At 41.0% G+C, this 20,173-nt stretch overlaps 1 protein-coding gene across 8 annotated transcripts in view; it reads left to right on the top strand.

Moving 5' to 3' along the window:
* Nucleotides 1-20,173, top strand: part of LOC311024572 (focal adhesion kinase 1-like) — a 60,096-nt gene that overhangs the window by 12,244 nt on the left and 27,679 nt on the right. For 2 of the 8 annotated variants that reach the window (XM_084027034.1, XM_084027027.1), the window contains exons 1-16: nucleotides 3,072-3,205; nucleotides 8,615-8,901; nucleotides 9,002-9,168; nucleotides 11,537-11,624; nucleotides 12,115-12,194; nucleotides 12,394-12,456; nucleotides 12,567-12,621; nucleotides 12,945-13,085; nucleotides 13,504-13,581; nucleotides 15,426-15,533; nucleotides 16,016-16,133; nucleotides 16,457-16,487; nucleotides 16,900-16,970; nucleotides 17,397-17,414; nucleotides 18,110-18,166; nucleotides 19,959-19,979. In XM_084027034.1, coding sequence (XP_083883160.1) covers nucleotides 3,133-3,205; nucleotides 8,615-8,901; nucleotides 9,002-9,168; nucleotides 11,537-11,624; nucleotides 12,115-12,194; nucleotides 12,394-12,456; nucleotides 12,567-12,621; nucleotides 12,945-13,085; nucleotides 13,504-13,581; nucleotides 15,426-15,533; nucleotides 16,016-16,133; nucleotides 16,457-16,487; nucleotides 16,900-16,970; nucleotides 17,397-17,414; nucleotides 18,110-18,166; nucleotides 19,959-19,979 — 1,456 coding nt within the window. In that variant the 5' untranslated portion in view covers nucleotides 3,072-3,132. Of the gene's footprint in view, nucleotides 1-3,071; nucleotides 3,206-8,614; nucleotides 8,902-9,001; nucleotides 9,169-11,536; nucleotides 11,625-12,114; nucleotides 12,195-12,393; nucleotides 12,457-12,566; nucleotides 12,622-12,944; nucleotides 13,086-13,503; nucleotides 13,582-15,425; nucleotides 15,534-16,015; nucleotides 16,134-16,456; nucleotides 16,488-16,899; nucleotides 16,971-17,396; nucleotides 17,415-18,109; nucleotides 18,167-19,958; nucleotides 19,980-20,173 lie in introns of those variants that run through there. The other 6 variants (XM_084027033.1, XM_084027028.1, XM_084027029.1 and 3 more) reach the window with 5 other exon arrangements.

Genomic DNA, 20,173 nt, shown 5'->3' with positions numbered 1-20,173 from the left:
AAGTCCTTGAGTGACAGTAGTAATTATGACTGCAGCAAAGGAGGAAGTCAGGTGGCATTGATTTAAGGTCATAAATGCATTTTGATTTTGTAATGATTTTGAAGGGCCCATACAAAATATTGTTCCTGTTCCTGTTAGTCAGGTCAGAAATGCTTACATATTCTTCAGGCCAGTTACAGTTATTATTATTAAATAATTGAATATACACCTACATGCTGTACATCAGTTTGTGTCACAAAAGAATCACAATGGAAGTGTTTTGCAGCTGCAAGCTCAGCTAGAAAGTGTTCAGGTTCATCTGGCACGTCAGAGGACTTGAATGTCAGAGTGCTTTATTGCCTTTGAAGAGCTTGCATGCTGCAGGAGCCGATGAAATATGTTTGGAGAGGGGAAGAGACGACGGAGAGTGAGGACAGAGGGCAGTAGAGATCTGCTAAGGGCAGTAGAGACAGACAGGCAGACCGACAGACAGACACGGAGGGATAATGAAAATGAAGCAGAAGGCGGGGGGGTTGTAAGGGATCAAACAGTGGAATGTATGTTTTTCGTGGCTAAACTTTAATCCTGTTAAAACCGTGTGTGTGTGTGTTGGTGTTCATGTGAGTGCCTGTTTATTAGATGTAGTGTTGATTAAGAGTGTGGTCCTATTTGCATATTTATAAGTACTGTTCTATCAGGCACTTTGCCTACTTTCCACTGCATCAAGTCCAAATTACAATATTTTCTCCTCCTGCCTCTCCCCTTCTCTGCCCTACACACACACACACACACACACACACACACACACACACACACACACACCCTCACACACACACACTCGCCCTCCCTGCGTCTGCCTGTTAGCGTTTTCGCAGCGTGGTCACAGCAGCCTATACCGAAAACACAGCATAGGAGAAACACTTGGCCCACACACACACACACACACACACACACACACACACACACACACACACACACACACAGACATATGTAAAGCTTTCCCCACATAACTCTTTCACTGTATAGCCTCTTTGGTGCACTCATTTCGACTGTTCAAGGATTGCGCTGCATGTACTGTGTGTGTGTGTGTGTGTGTGTGTGTGTGTGTGTGTGTGTGTGTGTGTGTGGCTGCGGCTGTGTGTCTCAGAGAGAGAGAGAGAGAGAGAGAGAGAGAGAAGGGGGGGAGATATGATGCTGTGGTGTATTTGCCCTTCCGCTGCTCCAGAAGAAAGCCTTCAAAAGCCAGGCCGAGCAACGCACAGCTGACCGACTTCGAAACGGATTTACTCCATCAATTTCTTTTTCAAACCCACTCCGACAACTTCTGTTCATAGTCGTTCTCCCATCCTGGCTTTGCATCTCTTTTTGCTCCACCTTTCCCTTCAGGTCACTGTCACTTTATGTCTCTCTCTCTCTCTCCCTCTCTCTCTCTCTGACATCAGACACCTGCTTCGACCTGGTTAACTCCTGCAGGCTCAGAGCATTGTGAGAAAGCTTTGGATGATGGGAGGCTCAGCTTCTCCCTGGGGTTTCTCCACTTTCTCTCTTCACCCTGCACTCTTTATTTCTTCTTCTTTCCCTTTCTAACGGATATTTTGTTTTCAATTATTTCTTTAGTTTTTGATCATTCTGTTCTCGTTCAACTCTTTCTGAAGTCTCTCCCATCTCGTCTTCCTTCTTCTGCCTTCATTCATCTTCCTCTTGCTTTCCTTTTTCCCGTCTGCGTCGGTCACTCTACGTACCTCTCCTTCACTATGCTCTATTTCTCTACGCCCCTCTTTGCCCTACATTTTTGTCCCTTTTGTTGCTGATGCCAGTTTCTCTTCTCGTCTTCCTCCCATCCGTGTTACCATCTCCTTTGGACAACATTGTGGATTTATAGAACAAAACTGCTCCCTTTCGTGGAAAATGGTACTTTGGTGTAATTAGATGGAGTCGTACTTTGCCAGCAAAGAATATCATTGTTATTTTGTAACCTGGATGTTTGACATACAATGCTAGAATATGCGACTTAAGATTCATGGCTGCAGGGAACCCACCTTCTTTGAATTTCACATCAAGGATTGATTCATTGGATCAGCAGCTCCAGATGGAAGACCAGAATTTGATATTTTGTGAGGATTTATTCAAGCGCAGGATGGCCTAATGGGGAAAAATAAACCCCCAGCCACAGAAGCCAGATTTGAATTTCTGTTTAGGGAAGCTTCCACCCCGCTGAAGTTTCCTCGAGCATCTTACTGAATCCTCTCCACGCACAAGCGCTCTACCTCCCTGAAGTGAAGGGGGGGAAGGACTTCCTTATAGGGATCATTGCATATCAGATAGCACAATGGTTGTGGTATTTTGCTGGGTTAAAGGTCATGACATGTATTGGAAGGAGTGATTACTGAAAACTAGACCCTAAGCCACTTCCTCAATTCCTGAAGTAATATGATGTTTCAGCAAGCTATGGGAGAGAGTGACTGGCAGTCTTGTGATCAGTAGCTTGGATTACTGTACAGGATACACTACTTTAATTTTTTTGTCGTCTTTCAGTTGTTTGCATCATTTGTTTTTTGTTGCAGAAGAAGGTCTGAGTTCCCGATTAGAAGCCTATTTGGACCTGTATCTCTGTGTGATTTAAATCTCTATCAACTGGCTTGGACCCTGACGATAGCTGTCTAGTGTAACGGCTTCTATAGACCGTAACGGACTGGTATATTGGTATATTCACTACCTCCTGTTGAGATACTTGCTGTGTCATCAGGTTTGACAGTACAAAAGATATTTGACATCCTCTGTTTCCTCTTACTGGGCTCTATTCTTTTCTGGAGTTACTTAGAGCCCTGGGACACTGGCTTCGATTGATTTTTCTCTATTCATTTTCCTGTGGCTATCTTGTGAGGTGGCTAGAATGGAAATGATCACCCCTGTAACCAATGGCAGCCTAAGTACCAGCACAACAGGTCTCAATATTCATCTTTTTTAAGGGACATTTTAGGATACCTATATTTATGTTTCCTTGGCCTATTTAAATGTATATTCCAGGAATTTTTCATAGTTGCGAAAAGCCAGGTTAGAATCCGTCCAAGCCCTAGCCTCTATGCAGCTTTCTGGGCCCAGCAGGTTTGTCTGGGCCCTGTGGCCAGACCTTGAACAGCCCCTACAAAACAAATGGAGAACAGCGGCTGCATCCCTCTCTGCTGGAGCAAGGGGGCCTGCATCTACGCACAGCACCCCCTACCAAGTATGTACTAATACGTGTATTAATCACCTATAGCATATAGTTGGCTATGTGCTTGTGAATTTAACTAAATCATTGTGATTAATGATCCATATCATTTGGTATCATTCTCCACGTGGTATCATTATTTACAATGAAATAGAATAGTCATGGTCATGAAATTCCATTGTCTGTTTACCATCCCTCACTCAGCTGGTTCAATTTCACTTAATGTAGCAATGCTTTATGAAGTCTGAATTAGACTGGTTTGTGTAATTCATCACACTGGGCTTTTGATTGTAACTAAATTCTGTCTTCTGTTTCACCTGTCTGTTAATATTTATGACTGATGATGTCCAGCTGCAGTTATGACTAAGAACTCATAACCAGCTCGACCAATATTACAATATTGAACAGTCATACCTATGTATTTAGATATATAACCAATGTTTAGACTTTTTGCGCATCCTTGGCAAAAGGGAGGATGTGGTAATGTGGGGGAAGGAGGAGGGCGGAGGAAATTGTTTGAGGATGTGAGAAAGATGAGAGGGGAGAAGGAAGGGAAGTTGGTTCAATAGGACGGGAGGATCAAATGGATATGTGAAGGCAGGAACTAAAGGACTGTCAGCGTGAGATGAGTAACTGGAGGAGATTAAGAGAGAGGGAAGAAGAAAAGAGTTGCAGAGGAAGGGGGCAAAGGATGGAGAGAGAAGGTTACAGGAGATTTGGCATATGAGGTGTGAAAATGGGAAGATGAAGATGAAGGCTTTGGAAAGACTAAAGAGATAAAGACATGGGTAAATGTTAAGAATGAAGAAGAGAACGGTTTGGTAAAAAAAGAAAGAGGGGCCTCGGCTCCCCCAGGATTGTGCTAACCCCAGTAACCCAGTTACAGTTAGTCGAGGAGATAAACCGTCCTTCAGCTGCTGCTCCTGCAGGACAGGGCTCAACTCCAGCCTTCTTTGGTTTTACAGGCTGGCTGTCAGTCACTGGAGCCCCACTGAGAGAGGGGGTGGTGGGCCTGGCAGCCGCCTGCTCCCCTCCTGGCTGCCTGCATGGCCTAGTTGATTGGATTCCTCTCTTATTCTCTATTTGAGTGTGTGAGGGCATGCATGTGGGGATTTGGTGCACTTATGTTGAGTAAAAATTGGTGCAGTGAGAAATGGCTTCATTTGCCTATTATGTGTAGTGCACCTATTTTTAAAACAGTAATTTATCTATTATGAGATCCATATTTTGTAGTGACCCAAAACTAGTTTTTGCAAGGTATTTGAGTCGGTTAACTAAACGACAGCTTTTTGTAATATAAGGGCTGTTGAGGTCTATGGTAGGTATGGTAATGAGTTGTTTTGATGGCATAATCCCAAAAGACGCAGTGCTGTTTAGAAGTCAACCTGAAGTTCCCATGCTGGGTAATATAAGAAATTGGTCGGTCATCCACAAACTGATGCTTAGGCTTTATGTCCACCATGTCAGTGACATCTGCTCATAATTTCAGTTATATTGCAGACAAACCAATTGTTACCAACAGACTAGTAATAATTTACCACAAGTATTTTCTTCAGCCTCACCTCTCAGTACATTATGTAGATCCAGTTGTATACTGGCTATGTTAACAATGACCCCTTTTCATGAATGCTACTGAAAAACAGGTAAACATACTACATTATGTGTGATGTAACAGTATTTACAGCACAAAGTAGTTGTAGTATGCACCAAGGCAACTATGTAGGTTGCCTCCATCTCTAATCGGATTTTATGAAGCTGTGTCTAGTATTTAGGTTAGGTTAAGGTGTGTGTGTGCGTGCATGTGGTCGGTCGGTGAGTGTGACTGTGATTTTGTGTCACTATACGGTTTTGTCTCGGTGTATGCAGAGGTGTGTTACAACAATGTAGTGCCTAATATCTAATCTGATTAGTGACTGACCGAGGCAGCAGCAGCTGGCTGACTGGTTTGTGATTTTGTAGCTCCTCTGGTGCAACTGCTTCTATTCCAAACGAGATGCAGTCAAATAATGTCCTCAATACATTTTTTAGCGTGCCCCTCTGAGATGACTACAGAGTAGCTGTTGTAACAAGTGATGGTATGCTGTGCACATCACAACTCACGCACATTCTGGACAGTTTTCCACAGAGCATGTTTTCATATCGACACATTCATTTCCAACAGTAGAGCAAATATAGTTGTACTGAATTTAAAATAATGTATTAGTGCCAACATAGTTTATTGTATATTTTTTCTGTTAGACTATTTGCAAGAAACACCAAAATGTTCTGATGTCATCGATCTTGTATCCACCGCACACAAACCTGGCCTCTCACACAGTACGCTGAAATGACACAAGAGCAAGGGCATGGTGCTATATCAGCAACAGACAATGGTCAGTGTGTGGGATTTCTGCTGTAGCCAGGTTTGGAATCCTTAAATCAATCAGTAACAGGTCCAGGTAATCTCACAGGCCAGAAGCTTAGGTATTTTAGGGGTCTATTATCGTATATTGTAACTCCAGCAAATATAGTTCAAATGTTTCATATTTCAATATTCATTCAAATATAGTGCTGATCTTCACTAAAATTGTTCGAAAACGATATTGTAATTTGTGGTATCGTTCATGATTTGAAGCATTCCCCACCAATATTAGAACCATAGAACCAATCTGTTCTATATAATAGAACTGTAGAAATGTTGAAATCTCTGTAGCCATTGAAGAGATGGAGGGCTATAAATTCATTGCACTGCAAAGATGATGGTATATTGGGATTATAGCAGAAATACACTCATTAGGGATTGTAACAAATCCCCTAAAAATCCTGTAGTATCATAGCCACTGCAGTGTCATTTTAATTGGATGATGATAGTAATACTGTATAAGAGGGACATTTGTAATCTGATCTTCACTAATCTGTTGTAGTAAAGCCTTGGGGTTCTGTTGAGTATGAAGCCATGGATGTGGCCATCCACTTATTCACACCAACAGGATGAGCTCACTTTAAAATAAGCACACATTCATCACTTCTTCATCTTCTGAACCAAAACAATGTCACTCTCGTCTCTCCTCTTTTCGGAACACAGATATTTTAGATATTTTAACCAACCAACCTTTTCTTGACAGGTGAATATTTTCGGTTTTCTTGCAGTTGCACAAAAATAAGATACTTCCAGGCTGGTTATATGCAAATGTAGTGAGTCAAAGTTTCAATCCAGCAATGATTTTCCCTAGGATCTACAAACCAAATAATAAACTGTAAACACTTTTCGAAACAGGATTACAAAGTGCAAACCCAACATGTACATGTACAGTACATCAATTGGAAATTAAGAAGATTTGCGACAACAGATGATTGATTCATAGGACAATTAAACAACAAACATAAATAACGAAGAAAAGAAAAGTGTAATGACATGAAGAAAATAAATTAAAGGTTTTCATAATTTAACAAAGGAAAAAGAAAACTAGCAATGCCTCTCCATAGACACACGATGTAGTAATGTTTATTGGACACACACACACACACACACACACACACACACACACACACACACACACACACACACACACACACACACACACACACACTATTGATACAGCACATTTTTACAAGAGAGTGCTGAGTCAAAATATCGTATACATAATGTCCTCCTTTACACACACACACACACACACACAAGGTCATGTACTTCAGCGTGTGTCTTTAAGAGGCAACTGTAGGTCAAGCTGTCAAAAGTGCTGAACCAACTTTCCCTGGATCAGTCGCAATGTTTCTGTCTCTTTCTTTCTCCCTCCATTCCAAGTGACCTGACTATGACCTGAACACAACACAGAAAAATGCTGCATATAGTGATGTGATATTACCGGAGGGGGTTTTTTTGCTTCCTACTGGCCGTTCAGAGCGGTAGTCAAACGACCAGCGGCGACAGTAACAGAAACTGAAAACGCAGCTTGTCAGTTGGATTCATTGTCTCCATATTCAGATGATTAAATACGTTGCCACGTATAAAGAAGCCGATTTTTCAATATTAAATGAACCTGGTAGATGATGATGATGCAGATCACATGTTGGACAGGTCCTTTGGAAAAGTATTTAGTTGCAGATTACATCCCCAATACTGGAAATGAGCCATGAAATCAGATTTGGTTTACTTCTCTTTTTGTGACCACATGACAACCAGAATTCACAGTCAGCTGAAACCAGTCACCGTAGTGAGGATGACTCACCAAAGCCTGCAGGGATATCCAGGAAGTGACGCAGGAAGCAGCAGAGTGCGTGTCTCGTACAAGGAAAAGATATGTTCAGATGAACCTTCAGCAGAAACGACCTTTAACGAGGGTGAATGCATGAAAGAGAGAACGAGGAATAATCTGTGGAAATGGATTGTTGGCGCTTGACTGGAAACGTCTGCTTTGTTCAGCACTGCAGTATGAAAAAGCAATCCTGCTGTAGTCTATACTGTAGTAAATGTGAAGCAAGCTATTGTTGTGATTCTGTGTGTTTGCCTGTAAAATGATTATTAACGATATTTCAGTAAGAATTCATCCTGCTTTTTAGGCTGCAGCCCACACACAGCCATTTAGTATTCAAGTGTCTACCTGGCTGCTGCTGCCACTTAACACCAGTATGCCCACAACAATTTACTAATCCTCCCAGAGCAGAACATAGCGTGTCAAGCCAGATTTTAGAAACCACCATCTTGAAAACTGCAGCCTAGCAGCCATGCCACTGGTTCACAGAGACTCTGCTATGGCTTGCCTTGGACATGTTGGCCGCTGCAGGTAGGACTGAATGACTAGTCCTAGTGTTGGAGTGGCTTACTGAATAACTGCCTGGTTGATTTAGCAGGTGGCGGTCCAGTTTGACCACAGTGTTTCCCACATATATTTTATTTATTTGAACTCATCTGATTTATTGAGTTGTGAGTCCATGAGGCCCTTCTAAAGAGACCTTGTGTCAGTGTTTTGCTGGTTTATTCATTGACTCTGACTGAATATTTGACTGACTTTGGTCACCTAACTGAGACTGGTTCAGTGTTGCTGTGCTACCACAGCCTCTCCTCTCTTCTCGCTCTCGCTCTCCTTGAGTGAGAGTGGATTTGCAGGAGTCCTTTTACATCTGTGTGATTATTAATGTAGCCTGTTTTGTGTCATGACAAATGTATGGAGTGCATTACGAATGAGTTGTGTTAGTGAATGTAAGGCTGCTTGAGTGGGTGTTTTACTGTGTCAGCTATTCTTTCAGTGGTGCGCTTCAACGGGTTGATTAAGCAATTATATTTACATACTGTAATCACCTTTTTGTCCCGTTGATTTTAATTCTCCTCGACTGGGTGCTCCGTTTACCAAAAGAGATCAACCTATTTCCATGGAAGATACAAGACGTGTTGATATTTATGAATTATAAAGTCACATCTTGACCTCCGTCCCCTCTGTTTTTCAGAATATGACAGCCAGTTAGCCCCAGCAGGAGCATCTGAATCAGGCATGGCATCCTCTTCCTACTTGGAACCAAACCTCAATCACTCTGCAGCGGGTGTTTGCGGGGTTAAATCCCGGTCTGGGATGCCTGGTGGTACCGGTGTTGGTACCAGCGGTTCTGCTGGAGGCCTTGAGCGGCCCTCAGGCTCCATGGACCGGGTTCTGAAGATCTTCCATTATTTTGAGACAAACAGCGAACCATGCACCTGGGCTAGTAATATCAGGCATGGAGATGCTACAGATGTCAGGGTAAGACACGTAAACATTTCTTACTTTTCTAGCCCTCCATCGTCATCATTTCCCTGATTCTTCTGTTTATCTTTGCTCATACTTCCATTTGTTTCAACAGGGTGTTATCCAGAAGATAGCAGAGATCCACAAATTGCGCTGTGTGTCCTCTCTGGGCCTCCGTCTGACCCATCTGCACTCTGATGCACTCCATTGGTTACACCCTGATTTGGGCGTGTGTCATGTGCGTGAGAAATATGAGAAACAGCACCCCCAGGAGGAGTGGAGGTAGAGTCACGACAAGATTCAATGTTTTACACTCACTGTCAGATTCCTCTCCTCATGTCTTCGCTTGTTTCACGTTTTCTATAAAGCATACTAGAGCTAGCGGTGGATTGATACTTTAAACTTATCGTTATCAAGATGGCACCCTCCTTCCTTAATGTTATGCTAATATCAAACAATATCAACATAACGTCACTTCATTCTCCTCAGAGGCAGACAAGAACATGATCATTACCACAAACACCTAAACCTACCTCATTAATACCCAATTGGGCTGTCCAGGAACTACACTTATTTAAGCTAAAAGCTTCAGTTACCTAAAATATGGTCCCAATGAAGCCATTTTATATTTTCAATAAACTTCAAACATACTCAAGTGAACTACTGTATACAGGCAGTAAATACTGCAACCAAGTATTTAATATTGATCCCTTTTGCCTGTTTTGATTTTCTTGACATTTGAAAGTCCTCATATAATGTGTTTCCTCATTCATACACACAACGAATAATGTTAACCAAAAATGAAAATGGTCACGGTGGCTGCACATGACCTACATGCAATGGGCCGTTGTTGCTGGTGTTTTTGGTTTATTTGCTGCCTATTATTAAACTACATTATAGAGCCTTAGTCTTCCCACTTATTTGTTTCAGTAGCCTAATATGCCTTGAAGTGGGATGTGCTCTGTTTGATAAAGGGAAATGAGCAGCTAGTTATTTGAAAGCAGCTCTGTCTAATTTGCGCCTACACTCAAACTATGCGGGCGCTTAACCGTCTTCAGCAGATATTGTTAACAGCTCTCCTTAAAATTCAGTCCTTCCTCCTGCAGTTGATGTGTTACACCAGAAATCATTAAAATTTGAATGAGTTAAAGTTGTCCACATCACTAACATGCAGCCAAGCAGCTCTGCCAGTTGTTGCAGCTTTGCCTCGCAGGGCGGCAGAGCTGCAAGCCCAGAGGAGCTTCTGCTGCCGCCACGCTATTGTTAGAACAGCAGAAGTAGCCGAGGGGACAGACTGACTATCTCACTCTTCTCTCGCTCCCTTGCGTGTTTCTCCTCTGTCTCGTGTGTTCACGGTCGCTCTATTTTGCTTTGATCTTTCTGCATCCCTCTTTCTCTCATCCTTCACATCTGTGTTTTCATTCTTATCCCCCTCTCTTTTTTCTCCATTTTCTCTCTCGTCACACTCTCCTTTTGGTTCATTCATTATAGAGCAGGGATGTTTTATTAATTTTTCGTCAACCTTGATTTACTTTGTTATTGAACTACAGGCCTGTCGCATTACAGCAGCTTGGAACTCACTACTCTCCTGACCCATTTCTCTCCACTGTAGTCACTGCAATATGTCAGTCATAAAATAATACGTCGCTATAAACGATGATGGCCCATCTGGGTACTTCTGTGGCACAGTTAACTGGCAAGTGTAACAGCTGGGATCTGCGTATGCTTTATGGTATTACAAGGTTATCACTTTCAGTTAGTTCACTGCCAGCGAAATATTACATTGTGTTTTATTCTGCCACCAGACGGTAATAAAGTGAGTAAAAACGGCATCTTCCAACTTCAACACTTTGTTTCAAGCCCGTGTTGGCAAACAGCCACTCTGCTGAGGTGACTTTGACAAATACGTTGGAATCCACGGCTCAAAGCGCGATTACATAGCTCACATCTATCTTAACCCTCCTATAAAAGTAGAGCAAAAATAATTGAAGAAAATAGTGCAAGAAACAAGCACAAGAAACTCCTCCAAACCCTCAATGTGACGTGCATAACCATGAGCAGTTTCTAGCTTCATAAAGCAAAACATGTGAAGCAGAGCTGATGATAAACTACATATCTATAGTTGTTGTTTTTTCATTATCCGTAAATGGAAGTGGAATTCTTTGTAATTAGGAAGATGTTGTTGAGTCAATGGTATCCGCTCACATAACCATGTTTGTTATCCAAGTCTTTGACATTTGCAGGTCAGATGCACACAAACTGTATTTAAACCATAAATGATTTGGTTTAGAAATTCTCAAGGCTTACCTTTTTTTTTTTTTCAAATCTCTCAAAATGTTATGGAGAATTTTGTTGTCACATTGTCAGATTTCACACTTTTGAAAACGGTTCATAACTTGTTTTTCTGTGAATGTCTATGTGTGCCAGTGAATAACACTGCATTCATTATATAAATGATGCTCCAGGCATTCTCTAGTATACCTCAAACTGGACCAGAGTGGGAGAGTAAAAATGTATTGAGGTCTGTGTATCTGCCAGCTGTATGTATGAACATACATTGCATTTGGATGCTGCCGGTTATTTAGTTCTCTGTGTTGGTGTTTTATCTCTGACTATATGTATGGATATTTAATAGTTTTTGTCCTTCTAGGTATGAGTTGCGGATGCGGTACCTTCCTAAAGGTTACCTCAGCCATTTCTCTGAAGACAAACCATCTCTTAACTACCTCTATCACCAGGTGAGGCAACAATGCAGGATCCTATAATACCCTCCTTGTAAAATAATACTAAATAAAAACACAATTAGCTTTGATTTTCCTCATCCAGTTCTGTCATACATCTGCTCTGTCACTTCTTTCCTGTCACTTTTACATCCAACGAGGCCAACATAACTTTTCTGCTCTTACATGGGACTATGGTATAACTTTATCTTTACAGCAGTTTTGTAATTCAAATATTGGGATTCATTCACAAATATCTTCCTAAGATTTTCTTCTCTGTACTAAGAAATGTCTACATCGGAAACTAAAGGAAATTAAGTAACCACTTATTTTACACAAACATGTCAGCATTCAAGTGTGCTATCGAGTATGCAAAGATTCTGGTCTCGCCTAAAAACAAAACCCAAATAAGAAAACACTGGTAATGGTCACAATCTTTATTAGAATCTTAGAAATGTCTTCTTCATAACTGTTTGTGAATGAGGCTCGTTGCACTGTGTTTCTACAGGTAAAGAGTGACTACATGCAACATATAGCTGATCAGGTAGATCAAGACGTTGCTCTGAAACTGGGCTGTTTGGAAATTAGGTGAGAACCACACACACACACACACACACACACACACATTAGTTCTAATGCCGCAAGCATGACAAAAATAAAACAAGCTTAATCTGTTTATTCAGAAGAAGTTCTTGAATATTAGTCAGTGCTTATATCAGAGGATTTTAACAAAAATCTATTGATGACCTTTTAATATGATTTTTCCTTCTCTCTCTGAATTATACAGGAGGTTCTTCAGAGAGATGCCAGGCAACGCCCTGGATAAGAAATCCAATTATGAACTTCTAGAGTAAGACTGATTTTATCTGGCCCCCACTGTAAACCACATTCCCTCTAATTTAGATTTAGTTGTTATGATTTAGTATTCAGGGATGAATGTTTTGATTCTGTTATTCTTAGGAAAGATGTTGGTTTGAGAAGGTTCTTCCCCAAAAGCCTGCTGGACTCTCTCAAGGTGAGGCTTAACAAGTGTTATCTAGTACACTTTAATCTCCCTGACTAACTGGTCAGGGTCTCGTTCTTTCTGACTCTTAGTCCTGCTTAGTCTGCTGGATGAGCTACTGGTTATTTGCCTGACGACAAGCTGACTGGCAGGCAGACTAACTTGATGACTGAATGGATCTCTGGCTGAATGTCTAATAATTGGATTGTCTGGAATTAAGTTAAACATCCTGTTGTCACTCACAGTGTGCTTTGTCATTTCTTGGCTCTGAACCAACTATCTCTGAGAAAGACTTAACCCTTGAAAATGTGTTTTTTTCTCTCCCACTCTATCAGGCGAAGACTCTTCGTAAGCAGATCCAGCAGACCTTTAAGCAGTTTGCTAACCTCAACGATGAGCAGAGCATCCACAAGTTCTTCGAGATACTATCTCCCATCTACCGCTTTGACAAAGAGTGCTTCAAATGTGCTCTGGGGGTAGGGCAACACTTGATTCATAAAGACACAATGTGTAATATGCAAATGTGAATGATTAAATCCATTCATACATTTTCCAGACCTGAAAATTCATACCTACTTCGGAGGTTGCCCCATTCACAGGATAGAAAACATACAGAGTGGAGTGTTATCTTTAAGTTAATGGCTTTTCAGAACTATACAAAGTAATACTGCAATTGCAGTTTTTTTCTTAGAGGCATTTCACGTCAAAAGTAGTGAAAACAGATGAAAACATTGAATTGTTTTATTCTGTCAATATTACATTTTTTGCCAGTATTGTAGTGGCAAAACAACTTAAGTGGAAATGAAAAGGGCTGTTTACTTACTAAAACTGATGATATAATGAAATGTGACATTTATTCTAATCCTATTGTTCTCCCACTGTTTTCCTCTCCAGTCTAGTTGGATAATATCAGTGGAGTTAGCTATTGGACCAGAAGAAGGAATCAGCTACCTCACAGATAAGGGCTCAATGGTGAGTGTGCACTTAGACAACTCATCTCACCAGGTCTAACTTTAACCATCTTCAGTCCTCTGTGAAAGTGAAACTGTTTCAAAATTAACTTTATTTCACATTTTTTTCGTGATTGCTTACACACTAGAATTTGGCTCATTGTGTCGAAACTCAACACACAAATAAGATGCACCTCTTGGGGATAAAAATCTCACTTCTATGTCAAAGTGAAACTCTGCAATCAAAACACGAACAATCCTTTTTCAAAATGGCATTTTTGCAACAAAATGTGACTCCCATGCACCATTTAAATTGCGATTTTAAAGCTGACACTGTCTTTAATAGTTTAGTTTACTGTAGTACATTTTTAAATTACTCAGACAGACTTCTGTTAAAGATTGTTGCAATACAGTACATCTGCTCACACTCCAATGAACACAGAGACATGCTTGGTGGTTGGTGGTGGTTTTTTACAACAAAAGCACAAAGAAAAGTAGAACAGGACAGTTATCAATACAACATGTTACTGTATGTGCTGTAACTGAAACAAAAATAATTATAGTAAAAAATAAAAAGCAGTATTGTAAGGGTTGGTGGATGGTTTATGGGTCAGGCACCATCAACTCGTCCACATCACAAGAAATGTCATCCCTGGTGACTTCTTTGACCTCCTCCTCTCACCGTCTCCATGTTTTTTCACAAAGAGATGAGCTTACCTGTGGTCTATTTGTAGTGCTAAATAATCCCTCTTTATTTATTCAGACCCTTCCCTCTGCCTGTATTTTCTCTTTTCTTTTTCTTTTGCCTTGTTCAGGACTGTTCTGGGCGTCAGCAAAAACATTTTAGACCCACTAGTAAACTAATAAGCAGGGTGTACAGGCCGTCATCGTTTCCAAGTCAAACACTGCTCTCTCTCTCTCTCTCTCTCTCTCTCTCTCTCTCTCTCTCTCTCTCTCTCTCTCTCTCTCTTTAATTAAAGGTTAATTGTGAAAGCTGTTTTGACAAACAGCAACTGACTGTATACTAACTGTATGTATTCCAGCTCAAAGATGATCCACTTCAGTATTTTTTTAAACATGAGAAGGCTTTCAGCACTACTACATACTGCATTAGTGTTGTAGTCTTACACATGCTTTTAATTTGAAGGCAAGAATCCACCATACTGCCCTCTAGTGCCTTCCCTCTCCAGTAGACAGCTTGTCTCTTGCTTTCCCACTTGCACAAGTTGAAATTAGTTTTAAAGTAGTTTTAGAATAGATTTCATTCGTCACATACACACAGGTACATACTAGGAATCTGAGCTCTGCATTTACCTCATTCTAAACATTTAGGAGCGGGGGGCTGATGTGAAGCACCCGGGGAGCGAGTGTCTCGCCCATGCATACCATCAGAGCTCGGGATCAAACTGCCAACTTTGTGGTTAAAGGACGAGCTGCTGTTCCCACTGAGCTACTGCCACCCTGTTTTTGTCACAAAACAGATTATATCACCTGGAAAAAAGCCCTATGTGTGGTATCACCAGGTGATTATGAGATCTGCACAGCTACATTAAGGAAATGCTGGCTGCAATGACAACTCAAAATGTAGCAAACAACTACACATTAGTTATTATATTTCAACTTAACGATGAAATATAATAATTTAGACCAATAATGACTGTGAAAATGTCTTAAATTAATTTAATAACATGCTCATGGACCGTGCCTATGATTCCTGTAGTTGGCATTGTTGTAGTTAAAAATAGAAACACAGGAGTAACTGGTATCATGGAAGATATGTCTCAATGTGCATTTGTGCATGAAAGACCTACCGTTATTTTCTTTTAATATTTCTGCGTATCTGTCTGTGTTTCTTGGTCTCTGCAGCCGACACACTTAGCTAACTTTAACCAGGTGCAGTCCATCCAGTACTCTCCTTTGGAAGAGAAGGACAGGAAAGGCATGTTGCAGCTCAACGTAGCAGGAGCTCCAGAGGTGAAAACACGCGCACCTTGCATCATTTTTTCCTGACCTTTCCATTACAGCGTGATTCTTTATGAAACATTACCGCCTGTTTAAGGGATATTATTTGCAGTAATACCTAATATTGTATTTATGAATTTATTGAAATAGCATCTACTTGTTTAACATTTTATTTTCAGTTAAAAATCTGAAAAGATGCAGGGAAAAAAGAAACAGCACATGGGGAGGGTGGAGGCGGGTGTTGCCATATGCACTTGAGTGTCGGCGTGTGTGTGTGTGTGTGTGTTTGCAGCAGGCTTTACGAGTGGAAAAGCATGTGTGCATCAGTGCTAGAGTATGTGTGTAGGGATGTGTGTGTGCGCGTAAGACCCAATGTGTATATGTGCACTGAAAGAAGACGCTACCCCTAATAAAGCTCTCATTGTGTCACTGTGAAGCAACACTCTGTCCCACTAACCCTGTGTATGTGTGTGTCCATTTGTGTGTGTGCGTAGCCCCTCACAGTCACCACCGCATTGCTGACTACGGCAGAAAACATGGCCGACTTGATTGACGGATACTGCCGGCTCGTCTCCTTAGCTACTCACTCCTTCATTGTCAGAGTTCACAAAGGTAGGACGTGCAACTACTTTCACATTTATTTTGTGTTCATTATACACTTAATGTTGATTGTGATCATTTTAAAGTTGTTTGGACGGTTGGTAAGAGCAAAGAAAAAATATAGTTTCTGCTATAAATAGTAGAACTCGATGTTGCCAGCCATCTTTCAGTCTGATTATGGCTGATGAGGCTTCACGCTTGTCACTTTGAATAACCAGCCGATGTTTTAGCTCGACTTTTCTAAAAATAGATGTGTCTACAAAGAAACTGTTACATTGATGCGATTCTAACTCCAGTCCGTTCTGAGTCTAATTCATGCGTTTGTCTATCTGCAGAGGGGGATAGAGCTCTGCCGTCCATCCCCAAGTAAGTCAACAGACGCCTCTTGTCTCATTAGTTGCTTCATGAAGTAAAAACATGGTGTCACAGTTTCCTGTGAGACATAGAGGAGGTTAAGTCAGGGTTCATCATCCAATGTCTTTGCTTTAACGAGCACGACTTTGTGTTGTTTTAGTTGTTTTTAATGGTTCCACTCATTTTATTTTCCACAGCTTGTGCTGACAAGAGCTGTATTTTTTCAGTCCTTGCATTGGCCACATATTATTCTTTGTAAGATAGACATGTGTTTTTTATTTTCTAATGCTCATCATCGTAAAGCAACACATGTGACAGGATGTGGGAGGATTCTCCATTCTTCTGCTTGCACTACTATCTTCATAGCTGGAAACTTTGGGCTAATGTGAAACCAAAAAACGGATTTTTATCATCTCTTGTCCAGAGTTTCAAATCATGAGAGGCGGATGGAAAAACGGATGGACGGAGTACGGACCCGAGCTGTTTGTGTCTCAGGTATAAATCCCTGTCTCACGTTCTCCTTTTCCTGTTGGTCTGTTTCTCCCCCGTTGATTTTCCTGTCTGTCGGCTGCTCTAAATGTCATGAATGACAGTGCCTGCTAACAGTTAGATAAAGGGTTCATAGATATGTGTGTGTGTACCCTGTTCCCTCTATAAAGCCTCATCTGTGTGTGCAGTGAAGAGTCCTTGTCTCGCCAGATGTCCCAATGGAGAGCTTTAGTCACTGTCGCTCTTCCTCTGCTGTGACTGTCTACTGACCTCTGACTAACTCACAGTTACACAGAATTAAATGAAAATGACCTTGAATATAGTATCTAAGCATGAAATAGTCTCTGTGACCTTATTTGTCTTTTCTATTAACACTAAAACGAACGCTTCTTTCCCCCTCTGTGTGTTTCCTGCTGCATGTGGCTTCTAAAGGTCACACTAGTGGCGATGGTAAACAACATTTTTTCTATTAACAGTCCTAAATTAGTAACTCAGTGGAATTCCTGCTCTGTTTCTACATTTGGCGTACAGTATGTGTGCTGTGGATCTCTGTATCTGCCTCTAACTGTTTTGGCCTTATCCATGACTCAACCTGTTATTCTTCAACTTGTTTCTATGGAAAGAATGAACATTTCCACCACTCCCCTTTCCTATCCTCTGGGTCTGTCTCTTTCTCCCTTTCTTTCTCTCTATTCTGCTCTTTGTCCCACATTCCTCGTGTGCAGCTGTATCGTACATGAACGTTTAAATTGTTGTGCATGTGTTTATAATCGGATTTGGTGACGACCTTAAGGAAAGGTACATCTATCTGATGATGGTGTGTTTCTGTTACTGTTGCCATTTTCATTTGTTTTTTAATTGCATGCATTGATATGATTTGTTTAATTGTTATATTGGTGGTGGTGGGTTGAAGTATTCTGCAGTATTTAATAAAAAGAAATTCAGGTAATACAATGCATTTTGATATTGAAAACGGGACTTTTGTTTTGTGTTGTGTGAGTTGTTATTTGGACGCTGCCTGGGTGACTCATCTTGATGTTTCAAAGTGGAGTATTTTATGTGGTCCGTCTTTTGTGTATCACCAACTGAGAATTAATGTTTCATGTTTCTCTTTTCCCCCTCCCCACTTTGCTCCGGCTCTGCAGAAACGGACGACTATGCCGAGATCATAGATGAAGAGGACACATATACCATGCCTTCAAGTAAGTAACAACACAGGCACACAACCGTCAGCAGCTAACGTGAAGTGGAGAAACAGGGTGACAGGTCGTTATTGTGCGTGTGCGTGTGCGTGTGCGTGTGCGTGTGTGTGTGTGTGTGTGTGTGTGTGTGTGTGTGTGTGTGTGTGTGTGTGTGTGTGTGTGTGCGTGTGCGTGTGCGTGTGCGTGTGCGTGTGTGTGTGCTCTGCTGATTGGTGAACCTCTTGCGACTTGCACAGCATTACAGTCTTTGCATGCAAGTTCATTTGTTTGCAGGTGGAAAGGTTGCCAAGGTAACGGAGAGAAGGTGAAAGGTAGCCTTATCTCGAGCCTGCGTGTCTCTCTGACTCCTCTTCCGTATAGTGTATTTAAAACATCATCAACTGATAATTTAACACAATAACTAATATATTATTTAATCAAGTGATTGGCATTGTGAACTGTGGAGAAGCCCAATCCGTATTCTAGAGAGCATATTGAAATGCTGTATCATTATTCTCTGCCATACAGCAGGATTTAACATGGGACCTAATTATAAATCTGCTCAGGCTTCAGCTTTGAATCAAACTCTTCACATTGTGGATAAAAGGATGTCGACTTGAATAAATCTACATTTTCCATGGTTACATGTAGCAATCCTATATCAAAGGGTTAACCACTTGAACCATATACTGTTTGTAAATTGATAGGTCTTTAATCTGTAATCCTTTCTTTGTGTCAAGCTTCTTCAGATTGCTTTGAAACATTTTCTTGACTCAATGTTTACTGTATTACTGTAAACATTTCACAAGTGCCTCCATCTCCTGCTAATCACGATTATGATCTGTGTTCATCTTGACGGTTAAGTTAGGGTAGAGGTTAATCTGGCTCCTATAGGATGTCTCTTCATCGGTATCTGAAAACATGAAGAGGGCCTGCTGTGCTGCTGCTGCCTCCGACTGTTGCTCATAATAAGATCACTGCAACGTTTAGTTGTAATGCTACAGAGGCAGCATTTAGAGGCAGTCGAGATGAGCGATATTTAACTTAACGCATGATGGGGAAAGGAGCTTGGACGTTAAGTGAACTATTTTTACTGACAATATTCCCCATTTAACCTGCCTCAAAATGTTGCCTGGGAATCACCAGCATAAGTTGTTCCATGCAGCCAAATTTCAACAAGGCTTTGAGTTTTTCCTCAGAAATGATAGCTTTCACCAAAGCCCTGTGGGACAGTTGAAAACACACAAATGCATACAGAGACAGGGGCTGAATGTCTACACTGAACATCTTTGTATCCGTTATGCTAGTCTTTTAAATATGTTGCATGACTGTCTCAGAAATGTAAATGTATGATTCAGTAAGGAGTTATTTAGATCAATACTAGAGTCACGGTGACATTTAGCAGTTTATGTCCGGGTTTCAGTGTTTGGTTTTGTTAAACAGCAGGTTGCCAAGCAATGAAAGGGGTCCATTTGGTTTTTAAGTTGTATTTGCATAAATAGATGCACCTTTTCTGAACTGTTGAAGCTTGTTCGGGGGACCGATGGTGTGCATGCTTGTTGCTTACTTTTGCTCTTTGTATGAACACAACAAACATGAATCTTCTTCCAGCAAAATAAGAACAAGTTGTTTTATATGATATGGGACACATTAGGGATACCTATGTAGTCGCTGACATACAGTCCCTCCAACTTAACTGCACCACTGTCACACCTACAATCATGGCAATTGTTAAAGACTGATGTCAAACTTTATGGATCTCTGTACTCACAGCTAGTTATTTCTGTCTCCTATCACTAACCCATTTTCCCAGAATACTATGGACTAGATCAAGGTAATGATTGGAACGTACCATAAGTCTGGTTGTGTTGTGATGGCTCTTTGATTTGGTGGTTTTTGTGATCCTTATTTTATGTTTGCCTGCAACTTTAAATTAAAACTGAGTTTATTCCAGTACATTTACCCTGTTGATTTGAGCACCCACTGTTGATGTTTGACGTGCTGTTTTCGGCTAATATAAAGGTAACG

This window comes from Eutrigla gurnardus (genome assembly GCF_963514095.1).
Source record: "Eutrigla gurnardus genome assembly, chromosome: 14".
NCBI lineage: Eukaryota > Metazoa > Chordata > Actinopteri > Perciformes > Triglidae > Eutrigla > Eutrigla gurnardus.
The sequence above is the reverse complement of the archived record's forward strand: the minus strand, read 5'-3'. Positions and strand labels throughout refer to the sequence as shown.